At 38.7% G+C, this 16,907-nt stretch overlaps 1 protein-coding gene across 1 annotated transcript in view; it reads left to right on the top strand.

The window, feature by feature from the left end:
- THSD7B (thrombospondin type 1 domain containing 7B) overlaps positions 1–16,907 on the top strand; it is a 314,098-nt gene that overhangs the window by 232,911 nt on the left and 64,280 nt on the right. Inside the window, exon 16 of the mRNA XM_065637807.1 lies at positions 2,526–2,704. Within this exon, the coding sequence (XP_065493879.1) occupies positions 2,526–2,704 (179 nt within the window). The remainder of the gene's footprint in view (positions 1–2,525; positions 2,705–16,907) is intronic.

Genomic DNA, 16,907 nt, shown 5'->3' on the forward strand with positions numbered 1-16,907 from the left:
TTTTGTCTTATATTTCTTTTTTTGTCTTATATTTCTTTTTTTGTCTTATATTTCTTTTTCTTATAGAGGTAGTTCTTGAACTGCCAAAAGACGTAGCCCATTTTGCCTTCACTGATACGTTGATAACCGCTCTGTCTAATCCTGCTTTAAAACAAGGCACTTTCTTTGTTTCTGTTGAGAGTTAATTACCTAGGCTGTCACACAGCCCAAGGAAAAATGATATTTCATACGGTGGTGGAACAGAACTCTTTGGAGAACTGCCTGAGAAATGCTTCTCATAAATCTATCATGAGAAAATTTCTTCTACTTATCATAATGTGTTATGAATTGCTTGAGTGGCAACCTAAGCAGGTGGAATAGAATATTAGTGGAATGTTTGGGAGTTTCATTTAGGGGGAAAAAAGCGAGTCTATTTTGAAAATATTTGTATTAGCGTGTGCATGGGTGTAATCTCAGATGAAAATTCAAAACATGCAAAGTTGAAATATCTCAAACATGGGAACACCACTGTAATGGATTGGGTAGGAAATAATTAAGATACATAATTCCAGTGATTCTGGAGCTGCAAATAAAAAGGCAACGCAATGTAAGATAAGAGATGAGAGGTAGCAGAGCGAGGAGAGCACACCGTATGGGGACAGGTCTGCAGCTGTAGGGAAGAGTTACAGCAGGAGGTGCTGGGGAGAAATGATCAAAGCAGTCAGGCTTCGGGGTGGCCGCTGCGAGGAAGAGGGAACAGCAGTGTCACGAAGGAAAAAGAAGAAATAGAGCATCACTGAGATGAAGGAGAGAACTGCTGTTTTTTCTAGCATTTTTTTAAGGCACTGTTTACAACAACATCATCAGTTTTTCTTGTACTCCTAGGAGGTAGATGTTTTCTGGTGGGGGATTCCTAAATAATTCTGAAACTTGTCTTGATACTGACTTCAGCATGAAGACCGGGAGGGAGGCAGCGTATTGCTGCTGGGGGTCGATGCTCAGGATGTAACACGGTCCTGGTTTGGAGTCAGCAGCAGGTTCGGAAACCACCGAGCCAGTAAATCCAGCTCCAGGGCAGAATATTCTCTGTGCCGCAGCCTTGGTGTTTTCTGGTTGTCGGGGACCGTTGTCTGGGGGTTTTGGAGGGAAGCTGCTTCTAGGTTTTTGGAGGGTTTTTTTCCCCTCTGCTGCAGTGACTGTCACCTTGATAGAAAGTGGGGAAACCCTTCTTAAAAGTGCAATCAAATGAGCTAATTTGGTATTCTGTAGGTAAGGAATACAGAGGGAATTGTAGTGCAATGAAAACCAAAGAGAAGGAAAGGGCATAAAAATGAGAAACATCAGAAATACGGTAGGGATGAAATTCAGTTATTTCCGTGACGATCATTACCAGCGCTGTCAGAGGGCCAAAACTGCCCAGAATAAAGGCTGATCTTAACAGCCACTGACTTTCATGGTCTAACATGAAATCTCTTTTTTGTTTAAATTAAAATAGGACATACAAACATGACAAGCAGGTAATAGAAACTCGAGGAGAATGAATGCAGCAGAGTAAGCAGGAAGGTGCAGGAGCTATTCCACACTGCCAGCCCGAGACCGGTGCCAGTAACACCCTGGAGACCCCGAGGTTTTGGCCACTCTCCACTGCCTTTCTGCACCCCGGGAGCTCCACAGCCAGTGCTGGGCTCTGCAAAGTCTCTCTTCCCACATGCCAGCTCCTAAACTGGCTGTGAGGTTGTGCCTGTATGTAGAAATGTTGTTTTTTCCCCTGAGAAAACCCTGTTGGGTTTTAATTCAGCAATATGATGATCCTGTAAATGTCCGGTATTTTGATGTTAAGAGGGGATGATCTTGGGAGGACTTTTGTGTCAAGCCAGGTTAAGGTGAAAGCAAAGCTTTAAAATGCTCTTTATGAAACCCAGAATAGGCCAAATATTTAGAATGATGTATAAAGAGAACAACCAGAAAGAAGGGGGAAGCAGGTTTTACCTGCTTCCCCCAAAAGCAAGTCTCACACCGCCCCAGTTGGCAAATCTCACCCTGGCTGCAGGCAGGTCCCTTGTGCGAGCTGCCAAGAGCAGAGCTCTGGTGCCTCCACCGTCCTCGGGTTCTGGCTGCTGGGAAGGGAACCCGCAGCTCCCTGCCCGTGCCAGCTCTGGAGATGGCTAGCGTAATGCTAAAGAAGTGCAAAATTGAGCTTTACATTAATTCTCCAGAACATATTATGGCCAGATTCTCATAGGGAAGATAATCACCACCTCTGGGTGACCAGCAGCTTCACAAGAGATAGTTTTGTCCATCTGTCAGATTTGTCACAGCCTTCCAAATGGTCATTGGACTAAACCAAGTAGAAATTATCTTTAGTCACTCCTGTTCTTCACAAATAGTATCATAATCTCACGTTGGGAGAGCGTTGTCAGTCTGCCAAATATCTCCTCTTTAAGAAGTTCTCCTTTTGTGTTGATTACACAGATTGCAGTGAGACATCAGAGGATCGGAACTGATTAGGCGTGGTGATTAAAACCTTTCTTAAATTTTTGGTTTAGGTTACATTGAAGAATCTTGCACAGTCCCTTGCCCGTTTGATTGCGAATTAAGCGATTGGTCCAGTTGGTCCCCTTGCAGCTCTTCTTGTGGACCGGGGGTGAAAGTCCGATCCAAGTGGCTTAAGGAGAAGCCTTACAATGGAGGTCGTCCCTGCCCCAAGCTGGATCTCAGGAATCAGGTGAGCAGCGTTAAATAGCCAACAGAAATCCCTCTGTGCTTACTGTATTTTTAAATTGTGATCAAAAGCTAATGTGCTGGTGAAGAAATTAAAAATAGGAGTTATCTCTGGGACCATACTTCGTGTCAAATTTTGTAGGCAATCCTCGAATTCCTTGAGGATGGAGGGGGAGATGCTCATGTAACAGCGACCTGAAACACCATATTTCTAATATAAAGAAATGTTTATCTCCCAGAGCACAGGGAGCCTTAGATAAATAATCCCACCTGGATAGTGTATAAGCATCAGTGAGCTCAGATGTCATGGATATTTTAAAAGTCTTTAATTCTCTCTGAGACTATGGTTGCTGCAAAAACATTCGTTAAATATATATTGCTATTTTTAGCAACATTTCCCTTGAACACAACACAAGTTCCCTTGAATATTAATCTCTGTATATTCAATATTGAAGTATCCCATCAGAGGAAAGTAATCTCTAAATTGCTACTCTCTAAAAAAGATCAGCATGTATTTAAATGCTATTTACTGCTGTATGCATTTCTGCAAAACTAATAGTGATTTCCTACATTCGCTGATTAATTCTCAGCAATAATTAACGCCGATAAAGTACTATTAAGTTTTGCCTGTCCTTTATTTCAGATTCAATTATGAAAATTAATAGGACAGAAACAGTCATGCTGAAGGGCTTCATATATATCTTATGAATATATGTATAAAAATATGTTGCATAGTATGCATAGAAGGTCGTTAACAGTATTCATACAAAGATTTATTTGTGTAGTGGCTTATGGGTGCTAGAGCTGGTGCATCCAGTTGTTTTTCTGTGCAACCATTGCTGCAGCAGTCATGTCCTGGGATGCAGCATCACATGTAACACCTGATTATGACGTTGCCTCATTTTCTTCACAGTTTGGTTTTTTTTTGGTTTGTGTTGTTGGGTTGTTTGTTTTTGTTGTTTGGGTTTTTTTTTTTCTTTTTACAGTGGGAAACTTGGTAAATACTTTTTTTTTTTTTCCTTATTACTATTTTAAATTCATAGGCAGTAGCCTAACAGAAGCAGCAGGGACTATGAAAGCATAAAACTGCAATAAAGTGTATGTTGTCCATACCTCAGTGCTTTTCTTAATAGATCAGACAGATCACTGAGGAAGCAAAATGTAATCCCATCATAAGTCGTATGGTAACAATAAGCTCCTTTGTAATGAAAAGATACTGGGGCTTGTTACCCATAGACACAGCAGACTACTTCCATTAAAAGTAAAGGTATTGCTATAAAGTGTTGCCTATTCCCACACACGTTAGATTTGCTAATTTCAAAAGCCTTTCAGAAGATATTAAAGAAGTTGTTTAAACTTGGAAATTACATCTTTGTACAGTTTATCGGTGCTTGCAAAGTGCCATGGCTGGGATTAATATAAATGTGGTTGGTGCTTTTTACCTCTTTACTGGGAACCACACATCTTGATCTAAAACCCACTGAATTCATCAGAGGGCTTTCTATTGTGGGCTCTAGTAGTGACACCTCAGAATTGGATTAAGGTCTGTTTCTTTAGGTTTGTGACTTTTTGGTTTTGGGTTTTTTTTTTTGTCTGGTTGGTCTTTTTGGGGTTTTGTTTCTTTGCCTGTGGGTTTGGGGTTTTTTAAGATAGAAACAGAACCTATTTCTAGGTGTTTTGGTGCACAGATGGATTGCCTTTTTCCAATTTAGATTTATAAGATTGGATCAGATCCTATGTATTTCAGACCTTTTAGGATAAGAAGAAATTGTTGTGCTAATAAGTAAAATATGTATATATGTATGTATATATATGTACAGTTAGATATGCACTCATATACACATATGGTGCGTGTGATTCTATTCATTGCCTCCCCAAGCACTTCTCAGCCTTTTGCACAGTTTGGAAAGGGTTGTGCTTTGCACCCACTGGACTTTGGCTTCCAGCACAGATTTACACCCTCCGAGGTCCTTCAGCACCTTCCAGCCTGCACAAGTCACCCACCCAGATGGTAAACTCAATTAGCTGCTCGTGCTGTGGTTTAGCTAAGCTGGACACATATCATGAATCCACTGCAAGGCAGATCGTCTTCCGTTTTCTCTGGTCTGCGCAGTGTTTAAATCCTAGAGAAAAGCTCTATAGCTTGTTTGTATGTAAATATGTGACATACTAATTATTTTTGTATAATTTAGGTTAAATACCTGAAGTAAAATACTTGATTTTCTTTGATATCAGATATGAGGAAGCCAAATCACCTTGGTGCTGAGATTTGCTCTTTCACCGACTACTGTGTTATATTGTGTTTTATGCAGTTGATAAAGACATTAGATAACGCAGAAGCAATAATAAAACTCCTCCAGGTGCCACTGGATTTCCTTTATTATATCCTCCAGTATTTTTTTTTATTATTCTTTAATTATTGCTTCTGAGCTTGTGTCTCGTTATTGCTTAATCAATTACTATGGAGAACCCTCCGTTTTCCAGTCTTATAATTAAAGCCCTCAGTCAGTCTGGGTCTTTTTCTCGGTAAGCCAAATAATCTTTTCAACCTCATCTTATGAAGGGTGTTTTCTAGGCTTTTTGGCAGACCCCCTATGTCTTTTTTTCCGATAGCTTTCAGTTATTTGACATAAATTTAGCTACAGAGAATGTTATTTGAAACACTATTTCAGCAATTCTCTCTTACCATTCCCACCATGTGCGGGGCCCTGCCAATACAGATACTGTAGCAAAGCTACTGCCTTGGAGAGAGGGGCAATTTTCATGATCAAAACAATTTATTTGATGAATATGAGTAATTATTTGAGTCACATAAACTGTTTCATAAAAGACTTTCATCCTAGAGTCAGTTCAGTCAGCATAGTGCAGCTTGCTTCTGTATTTAGGACAGAACTTTTTAGCAGAAGTTTGATTTTATACAGAGATAATGACACATCCCGTTACTCCATGATATTCCACGGGTTTTATGCTCTTAATTCCACAGAGGCTTTGGCTCTTCTGGAGTATCTTGAAGCCATTCTTTTGGATGTCTTCATCCCCCCGGGCTTGTAGAGCATCTGTAGGAGTCCACTCCTTTTGCAGTAGACGCAAGAAGTAAACTCAGAGTTAGGAGAATTAAATCAACTTTATGTATTTTTTTCTTCTCATTGTAGTTGAAGGACTAAGTTGAACCCTTCCAGATTTTATTCCAGGTTTTGTTATTTTCTAATAGAGGTGACAAACAGTTTACCTGTGCTATAAGCACTTGATATTTTGATATAATCACTTGATTTGATACAGTCTTAAATTTCCTCTGCGTTATTGCCCTGTGAAATTAAAAGATGAATTACAATATTTGGGGGAAGAGATGACAGTATTTCAATGCAGATCCATGTAATGTGTTGAATTACATTCTTCTTGTACCTCTAAGTGTTTGACAATTGTTGAAGAGTTGGCTAACTACGTTTTGCTCCATATTTTAAAGAAAATGGGCATTGCATGTAGAAGCCGTGCAGCTCTTATCTAAGGATATGATTGCTTCTGAGCAGCAGATTGGATTATGGGGTCAGCTGGCAGATGTTCTTGGCAGTGCAATGCATGTTAAAAGAGGTGTAGCATTTACATTTTTCTATTTCTGCTCTTATTTGAATGCACTTACACAGCATGCCGTTGCTAAGCTATTAAATATGTAGTTCTACATGATGAAAGGTTAAATATGAGTTATGGGGTGTTTATTGCTTGAATATTCTTTTATAGGTTTTTTAGGATTACTACAAGAAAATGCATCTTATTTTAAAGACTCATGAATTCCAAGGATTATCTTTTTATTGATTGCTCTAATATATATTCTTGTCAAGGTTTTCCCTCCTTCTCCTTCCTCCCCCTCTCTCTCTTACTCGGTCCTGCTAAAGGACAAATATCATAGCAAGTAGTTTATTCCCTTTATATATACTGTATGTATTTCAGCAAACATTTCTAAATGATTGGGAGCATTTGTAAAAGCAGGCATAGCAGAAAAAACAGGTAATATATTTTAAGTTTAAACTTACTGCTTTCTTTAAAATGAATATTTTATTCTTAACGACATTTTCTGATGTTCACTCTAGAATATGAGAAATACGGACACCTTGCACATTACAATTACATTTCCTGAAATTGCATACAAAAGTTTAACGAAAGGGAAATGGAGGACAGTGGAACATTTACAGATCAGATTTCTGAGAAGCAGGTGTGAAGATGTATGAATTTCTGGTAACCTTTCCATAGAAGATGACTCGTTTAGTCCTACTTGTGCTTGGAGCACAACAAATTTTTTTGATCAGCTAAAAATGCATTAAATTTCTTTTTCAAAAGTGAAAATCTTAGAAAATTATAGGCTTTAAAAACTCACTATTAGAATGTAGAAGATTGGATGGGGTCAGAGACTGCTGTTAATTGTAGAAGCCACAATCTCTTGCGCGGCAAAGCTGGGCTTGGGCTACAGACTGGGGGGTGTGTGTGATCTTTCCTCTTTTCTAATTTGTAATGTTAGGAAAGGTCTGTTCTGGAAAAGCTTTTTGATAAGATGTTTCCAGAGCTTTTCACATTTTAAATCCCCGCCCAAAAATGCAAGGAAAACCAACACAGAGCTATGCAGAGTAAAGTTGGACTTGCCCACATTCAGTAGCCATTTCTCAAGGCAATTTTTGGTTCACATTTGCTAAGCTAAAATTTCCGTGATCCAAAAATTCCCTTAGATCATGTCAGAGGAACTCTGCCTAAGGAAGAGCAAGGAAGCATGGCTTATCACCAGACTCTGTAGTGAAACGAAGTCAGTTCTTATTTAGGTAGGTGACTGCTCTCAGAGCAATCATTTTGTGTACAATAAAGTTTCTGAATAAGCAACATATAACACTACAGTATTTCTCCTATTTTCCTTCAAGTTATATTCCTGTCCTTACCTGCTGACACAAAATATTTGCAACCTCTTTCATTTCTCTTTGTCCGCTCTCTGACTGTGAGTTGTTAAAATAGTATTTATTCTCTTGAGTGTGTCTGACTATAAAAGATTTTATTTTCATGCTTCGTTTCGGTGCAATACTTGGTTGCACTCTTCTTTTGCATAAATACGTCTTTTACACGTACATATGTGCGTGAGTATATGCGCATGGGTATGAAGCATTTTCAAAACTGTTCGGCTCCTGCGTTAGAAGCTGAGCTTGAACCTGACATTGTTCATTGCTATCACTGAATTAGCTCATGTCCAATTGCTGGATGGCGAGTTGCTTGTGTAACCCGTACCTTTCAGTATCAGAAATTTGTCTTCAAGAATATCAGTAATTATGTATTAGCTATAAATAGCTCCCGCTTAAATCACTTCTTTTGCAATATAGATTTCTAATTGTCAGGAAAGTCGCTGATGTTTTTTGAGGCACTCATAAAATCTCTTCCTCTCACACGTTTCAGCTGCCAGGAGTTTATTTCTGAGCCCAGTCCTGTGCTGCTGTCTCCGCAGCACTGGCTGTGTAAGATCCATTTCTCTGGCATGCCAGGAGACGGCTGACCTATATTTTCCTCTGGCTCTGTCTATCAATGCTCATTTGCTTCATGTGCAACTTAACTTCCAGAAACAAAAATCCTATCCTTAATCTCGGGTGTACCTTCAGAAGGTCTGATTTCCTCCCACTCAGCCTTAAAGTAAGGAATTACAGCGAGGAAAGCATTTGTCCTCTGATTGGAGTGCAGTTTTACAGTATCATAAAAAACGACAACTTTTTATGCCTGCTACGCTAATGTGGGAGAATTTTCAGTGTCAAAAATAGCAAAACCCGCCTGGTTTCCTTACACTTTTCTTGCTGTGACTGGAGCTTTTGATATGAAACAGTAATTTCGTTCATTAAATGAGCTGAATCTGTGTACCCTGAGCCCTAGCTCATCTTCCCGAAGTGAGTGCCTGGGGAGTCTGCCCCGTGCGTGGGTCCGGCTTTGCTTCCTAAGGAAAATACAAACATTTCCCATCTTATCCTTCAGGATAATAACCCAATAGCACCTACTCTGATTCCCAGCATATTTTCATTTTGTGTGCACCTTCAGTAGGTATCCACAATAGATCTTCATTTCTCCTGCAGGTTTTCTGTTGAATAAAGAGTCATATAAACATATTTCCACAGTTGCCACTCATGAAAAGCTTTAGCCTTGCAAATATGGAAGAGTTTTAACAACTTCCTCCACAAGTATTTGTCACTTGGCTTTTTTTCCTATATAGCTCCTTTAAACTTCTCTTTAATAATAAGACGTATTGATATATGTATAATGCTATTTTCTGTAATTGTGAGAGTACATTTGCACTTTGTGAAATTAAATATTATACAATGCCAGTCTCCCTATGACTCTGAATCCACAAAAATTAGCAGCCTTGTGCTAATTGATTAAACTACATTTTTCTGCCTAATGCAGTCCCTACTGAGTTCTTCATGAAATATGTATCAAAGCAGGACTTCTTACACTAAAAGCAAGTGAAACATTTGCGTCTCTTGAACTGAAAATTTATCTGTAATTATTTCTGATTCAAATACAGAGCTCCTGTGTTTGTTGCTGAAGAAAGTATTTATTATTTAGTATGATAGCACACCGCAAAATATAGTGAATAACAGGAGTTATACCAGAAGTGCTTTGTCCTGTTTATTTCTCTGCAGAGGAGATGGAATTAAATGGAAAATCAACCGTAGAAGGTTGGGTGGCCCAGTGGAGAAAGTATTAGTATTTCACCTAAGGAACTGAGGTTAAATTGATTTGGGCAATATTTTTTAAGGAAAGAAGTTTGGTTTGTGCTGAATCTCTCGTGGACAATATGTCATGTTGGAGGACCAGCACACACTACGTGTCATAAATCAGTGTGACAGCGTCTAACACCGAGACTGAACTTTCTCTTGCTTGTCTTTGTCTTAGGAGCAGGAGAACACAAAGGATTGATGCCTTGGTTATTCCTTGGCGGCAGATTTAATCTTGGGGTTTTTTCTTCCCCCTCTTCCTCTTTTTAGAAAATTTTCTATTTCTTTTCTGCATAGTTTTACACCATAATTGGTTTTAAGTTTTAGGTTCACAATTTTTAAGGAAGGGGAAATGCTGCATAACAGTTACAATAGGGACCTAGCTTCTGTTCTAATTGGAACAAACCCAGGAATATTCAGAATAAAAAAATGCTGGTACGTCTTCACCTTTTCATGTGGTAGAAGATGTGAAAAAGAGCTATTTGACATGATGCATTTTATCACATGTGACCTAGTCTTCAGAAAGAGTCAATTACACAGAAGTATCTCTTTTCTTGCCTTTGGCAAGTTAAAAGAAGATTTTGGCATGTTTTCCTTGTCTTTACTCTATCTTGTAATTCCTTTCTGTAAAAAATTAGTTTCCGAAATATTATCTTGTTGATTACAATGTGGAAATTTCTTTTGAAATAGATTCTAAGTCAAGTAATGAAATCAATGACAGTAATTTATAGTTCTACAGAGCCTGCCACATAATAACTCCGAAACTTTTTGAAGTGTGAATGCAAGTAGATATTGGTAAGATGTTGGACGGGAGTGCACTGAGCAGATCTGTCCAATCTGGGATGTTTGTGTGTGCAACATGAATCACGGCGCAGAGCATCCAACCTGAGCAAAGGTTGGGTTGGACTGAGTTGGGTTGGGTTGAGTTGGTAAATTAGGTACTGGCATTGGCCTGATTTAGCATCGACTACTGTCAGAAACCAGGGTGATGCTATTCTGGCAACAAGCTTTAAGAAAGGACATCACAGCAGTCTGCCTGATGTTGAGAGAACTGCAGTAAAGAAATGAGTTTACAGGGCAGAATATCTCATACATCCTTTGGTCATCCAAATATCTCTGTGTCTTATCCAGACCTTTACACTGAGCTCTTCTGCGTTGGCTCTGCTAGTATCTAGCTCCAGCTTGGTTATAAAATTTTGGTCACTTTTAAAATTTTTCCAATGGACAGCTGTGTCTTTTGGAAGGACTGAATTTTCTCATAAATATATATCAGATTCTGTGTGTCTGCAGTTTAAAGTTGACCACATTCAGGTGGTGTCTTTATGGTCAGAGGAATAGAGTTTGTTAAAGGTGGCCTGACTCACCTGCATGCTGTGAACATATCCTGAGAATTCATAGCAGAAAATTCCTACTTTCTGACTCTCCTTTTTAGATAAGAGAGAATAATTGGAAATGAAGCTGCTGTTCAAACAGGAAAATGGACACGGAGATTTATGTATGCTATGTGAATTCATCCGTCAGAGCTACTGAGAAGCCCAGGAACACTCAGGCACCTCTTGCGTGATGGTCCTTAAAATAACCCTGGTCTTGCCTTTTTAAAGTATTTAATATTGCTGTGTTGTTCCATCTACAGCAGTTAGCATTGATTAATACTTAACAAGTATTAATATTTTTTCTGGTGCAGACGTTTCTTGTTCAGTTTGCTTTGTTTTATGCACTGTAGCTGATTGATGGATTCAGGAATGGATTTTATTTTCTTTTTATGTTGTTTAATTGGTTTCCTCCTCCAAGACAGCAGAAAAAAAAGTTTGAATGACCTTCTGTATTCCTCTTGATCTCTTGTCTGGAACCCTTTCCTCTGGATGGATTACACTGGGCTTCCCATCAGCTAAATGTGTGCATTTGAACTGCAAGTTGAATACATGAATTTTGTATCTTTTTTAGGTGACAGCATCAGGATTGTCAGCATTACCAGATTTCTAGCTGGAATATAAACCACTTGGAGATTTTTGATTTCAAGGCCCAATTACAGCTTTCTGAGCGTTTGTCAAAGACAGCTCCTGTGTCAGAGGGGTCTGTCCTTTGCAAGGGCTGTTTTGCAAAAGTTGAAATTCATTCTAGTCACATGCATGTGGGTTTGGGAAAAGAAAGGAAAAATTACAGCTGTCCCCACTGTAGAGCTGTCTGGGGCCCTCCCTGCCTCCTCACGTCCCTGTTTTAGCTTGGACACCAAGAATTGCAAATACAAGTTTGCATGAATTCAGCTACTCCTGCCTTGGTGCCTATAGATCAGGACACATCTTTGGGTTATAAATATGTTACAGGCTATAGCCACTGGTAGAAAAAACTAAAAACGGGTGGATTTTTATGTATGAATGAAACGCCAGAGGATAGATTCTTCTTCTTCAATAAGATGTATATTCTGTCCTGTCTAGTTTTATTTACCGCTTCTCACTTGAGGAGTGCATAAATCAGCACTCCGGTGTAGTCTGTTGTGATTTATTGCTTAATTAAAAGTTATGAGGGCTTTTAATCTGTCTATAATTTATATTATTTTTGAGTCAACTGTTTCCCATATTGTAACTTAAGTAGGGAACATGCATTATTTTGTGAAGGGAGCATTTTGTGAGCCCTCTTATTCACTGACAGATGCCGCACACAACGGTGTCTCAGGTGTTCCAGATCAACTTCGGAGTTCAAACTCAGAACCAAAGATAATTAAATATTAGTGCACTTAATAAAGTTTACCCAGCATCGATTATAGTTTGATGGCAAATATAGTTTATGTGTTTGTCAGAGTTACAGATTAATTTTAAGAGGGATGAGACTCATTTGTGGTTTCACAATAAACAGATGTTAGCTACACTTTAATAATTTAAAAAGCAGGCGTAAAATGGTTATGTACATTTTAATGGAGGATTAATTTCGCTCTAGTACTCAACCACATGCTGTTATCAAAACAACAGAACAGCCAGTTTTAGTGTTTTGGTTTAGTTTGGTTGTTGGCTGATTATTTTTTTTAGTTAGTAGGCTACTGTTGTGTTTTTTCCTTAATTAAGGCTATAACCAGCATGAATTGTAAAACTGGATTTTTCTCCACATGACTTTCTGTTGAAGAATAAATATAGTTTGCAAACTTCAGTTTTTCTCTAGGAATAGCAGAGATGGCTAGCTTGAGAATTTCTGCAAAATTCAAAAAATGTCAACTGAACAGTTTTGAGTTGCATGTTTCAGAGCATTTGTCCGATTTGAACTTTGATGGGCTTATCTCCTTTCTCAAAATTATCTTTATTGTTTGAAAACGTGTGTTAGTTCCACTAGCAAAGCTTTGTTCAATCCTGGCATTATAGATTCCAGGTAAAAAGATGTGATGTCAGTTTGGATTTCATTGATGGCGAGGCCTCTTTGCCATGGGTTTGGGCAGGAATAAGAATTTCGTATAGCTGAGAGTCAGCTGCCCTCTGTTGGTTAGTTCAGCTTTGCTGTGATTTCGTTTGTGTTTCTTGTGACTTCTGGTGGGACGGATGGGAAGAGCCTTCGATGAGTCTGGTCATATGTTTGAAATCAGAGGGGTCCTTCTACTATTCCACGCCTGCTCGATCCAAGGTGTAACTGTGCGAAATGCTCAGCTTCTCTTAACTTGTTAAGTTTTGGATTTCCTACATAACTTTGTATGTAATTACAGTGTTGTCACGGTCTTAAGTGTTTCTGAAACCAAAATTGGTTCCTGGGTTTTTTTAAACTCTTTTCTTTAAAATAATATTTTAGGGTCATTAGTAGAAATAATGAAATTCATTTTTACTTTATGAAAGTTGTTTGCTATAAAATCATGTAGAAAATGTTCCATGCCACATTGGATAAAACCTGTAGCTGTCTTTTCGATATTGAGAAAGACTTTTATTCAGGCTATTCTGCAGGAGTTTGAGACTTGGACAATTATTATTAATTAGTATGAACTTTGGCAATTAGAAATGTTAAACCAAAGAATATCTATCAGCTCTGCTGGTGGGTCTCCATTAAACAATTTATTCCAACATCTGTTATGTTTAAGTGTCCTTTATGCTCTTATAATTTAGTTTTAAATTATGACTTTCAGCTTTAAATTATGACTTTACTAAAAAAAGATAAGAATTTTTCCTTTTTTGAGTAACTGACATTATGTAGTTCATGAACTTTCTAATTAACTACCAGGCATAAAGATATTTTCCAGCTTGTTCTGAAGAGTCTGAGTAAAACGAGTAATGTTGAAAAATAGTAGAATTCAGCAGTCTCTTCTAAGCAAGACTTTGGAAAGTAATGAAGTCATAGGCCACTTTTATAATGTCTTATTATATATGTATTTAACTGGTGAAAATAACGAATATGCATTTGTTAATGCTGTTACACAGTACTCTATTTAATACATGGAGTTTGGTTTTTCATTCAGTTCTCAGCCGATAAGGAGACATGTGCTCCTCGGTCCGCGCTTTCAGGTGACACAGCTGCAGTGGCCGGACTTTCCTGAGGCGCCTCAGCTTGTCTTGGTTTTGGTGGGAATGCTTAGTGGTCACGGAGTCCCACAATCTGGCCCTTTATGAGTGTGCAAATTTTCAAAATTTCTTAAAATAAATCCAATCTGTTGCCTTAATTTAAATTCAGCGTACTCTCAAGTGGCCATCTGGAACATATATTTGTATATGTAAATCATTCTTTTGACAGCTAAGTGGTACTATCTTTGCTGCTATTAATCCAGTTATTAAGGAATCGTTCCTCTGTAACCGGGGATCCAGACCTGGATCAAAACATGCATTCTGCATCGTGAGGGTGGTGAGGCCCTGGCACAAGCTGCCCGGAGCAGCTGTGGACGCCCCATCCCTGAAGTGTCCAAGGCCGGGCTGGACAGGGCTTTGGGTGACCCGGGCTAGTGGAAGGTGTCCCTGTCCATGGCAGGGGGTGGAACTACCTGATCTTTAAGATCCCTTCCATCCCAAACCATTCTATGATTCTATTCTATGATTGTTCACATGCTAAATTTTTACCTGCTTTCAATTCTGCTTTGGTTCAGCTTGCAGTTTAGTTAGAGTTTGATTTACAGAATATAACCACGTTGCTTTTTAATAAGGCTCAGATCTTGTTAATGCTTGCTACAGGACGGAGGATTTCGCTCCTCGGGGTAGTCACAGCGAGGGGCTGCGAGGCGGCGCTCCCAGTTTGGAGCCTAAAGTTTCTAAATGCGTGGGCATTGATGTTTTTCTTTCACATGGCTTTTCCCCAGCTAGTAGCTGGTTGTAAAGTTGGATAGTAAATAAACAGATTTATATTTGTTGGAACACAAACATCAGTGAGTACTTTAGCAACTAGAGTAGCAATAGATATTCATTAGAAAATCCATCGGAGAAATCAATTATACTTTGAGTTTGTCTTGTTGAGAGAATGAAAGTACTCGGCCCGTGTAAACCAGATATTACTCGAGTGATCAGCAGGTGGGCAGACAAAATAGGCTTTATGGGTAGTCTCACAGGTGAGTAAAATAATAAGAAGAGATTAATTTTCTATTCTGTGTGTTCCCAGAGCAACCATTGACAAAACAACTGGGTTTTTTTGAGAATGAGACACGGAAGATTGTATCTTACACTGCACAGTATGTACACAACTCATCAGTCCTGAGAAAGAAAAGTGATGATTAAACGCGATCAGATTAAACATTTGCATATAAAAGAGGTTTTTCTTAATATTCATTTCAGGTCAGTGTTTGATAAATGACTCGCAGATTTTCATCAGCATTCTCATGTCTTCATTTTTGCATAATAAGTATCCTCTCAGGAGTTGTATGCGAACAGCAGCATTTTCAGCATAGTTACTTATAACATAGGAAATTCGAAGTACAAGTTGTATTTGGGTCATATCTGCATGCTAACCTCAGGAATTAATCCCAGCCAGAGGAAGAATAAATATTTTTTTAACTTCATTTCTTTGTTTTCACCCTGTCATAGTAACGTGTAGCATACCCCGGTACCCGAGAGTTTAGCAAGGGGAGGCGACACAAATGGTTTCTTAAGTCTTTCAGATAACACTAAAATGTTTACTTTATTTGAAGTAAAATGTTCATTGCAGACAGATTTCTTTTCATCTCTATACTATAGCTTTAAAAAAAAAAAAATCCTTTCTATCATGTCACACCGCCTGTTAGACTGTGCAGAGTTCTCCCAGCGCTTTTTCCGTACACCTGATTTCTATACAAACGGATGAAAATTCATTCGCAATCAGATCTAGAGAATAATCAGGGCCTGACAGGTGTTGATTTTTGTGGTGGCCCTGTGTTTAAAACCAAGGATGGGACTCTTCTCTTTCAGTTCCTAATGATGCTAAGGGAGTTACTTCATCTTCATGTCCGGCTGTGCCAAACAGCATCAGACAGTCACTCTTCTCACAACACCCCCTGTTAAAAGCCTGCGCTTGAAACTTAATTGTGAGAAATCTGAGTGCAGATCCAGGCTTTACATGGCTTATTTCTTCTTTCCCCTCTGTAATTCACAGCAAATCGTCTGTGCCCGAGCTGGTGATGGGCACTTTGCGAGGGCCAGGACATGCACTGCCTGACCAGGAGGGGTTTGTGGCAGCTTTTTCCTTCTGGAACATGCCCGTAAATCTGAGGCATATTGTGTGACAGCAGATGCAAACACCGATTTTATGTCCTGTCTTCCAGCTAGTGTTTTTCTAACTACTGTGTTATTCTAAACAAATGTTGTCTCTGTAGTCTCTGGCCTAACTCTCATCATTTAATTAAATAAAGGCAAATTCCAATTAACTTTTAAGAGACCTAGAACTGGATCTGCTCTTTTAGAGAGTAGTATTAATTTACACAATATTTTTTTTCTGTCTGTTCAGTGAAGGTGAGAACTTTGATCCAAGTCATACATAAAGCCCTACAAAGTAGTCTCCCTATAGAATCATCAATTGTTTTGTATACCAGAAGTTTGCATATTTATGCTGGATTCTGATCTCATTTGCAGACTGGGTAACAGATGAAGTTTGACTCTAAAAGCAAAAAGATAATTTTTTGGCTTGAACCGATGTTTATCAATGGAGTTAATAATGAAAGGAACAATCAGTCTCCACATGCTTCCCTGAAATGTGTCCAATAGCATTTGCAACGCTATTGGAGCATCTTTTAAATGGTGAAATAGGGAACATTTGTTACTTAAAAAAGGGTTTGTGTGCTGCGAAGGGAAAAATACAAAAGTTTGGAGTATGTCTCAAAGTCACATGAATGTAAAGTGCTCTCTGGATTGTATTGCAAGCATCTAAGGGAAAAGAATATGCTTCCCAGGAAGGAATTACAGCAGAACCAGATAAGGTCAGAATAACCTGAGATAATGTAATTTTATTTAAAGTAAAGTGAAAGTATTGTCAGACATCTGTACTTCGTGTTCCATCGGTTTAAGTTGTAGCTTCATTTATATTACTGCCCCTCCATTAAGTTCTGTGAGAGGGGAAAAA

This window comes from Caloenas nicobarica, chromosome 6 (genome assembly GCF_036013445.1).
Source record: "Caloenas nicobarica isolate bCalNic1 chromosome 6, bCalNic1.hap1, whole genome shotgun sequence".
Classification (NCBI taxonomy): domain Eukaryota; kingdom Metazoa; phylum Chordata; class Aves; order Columbiformes; family Columbidae; genus Caloenas; species Caloenas nicobarica.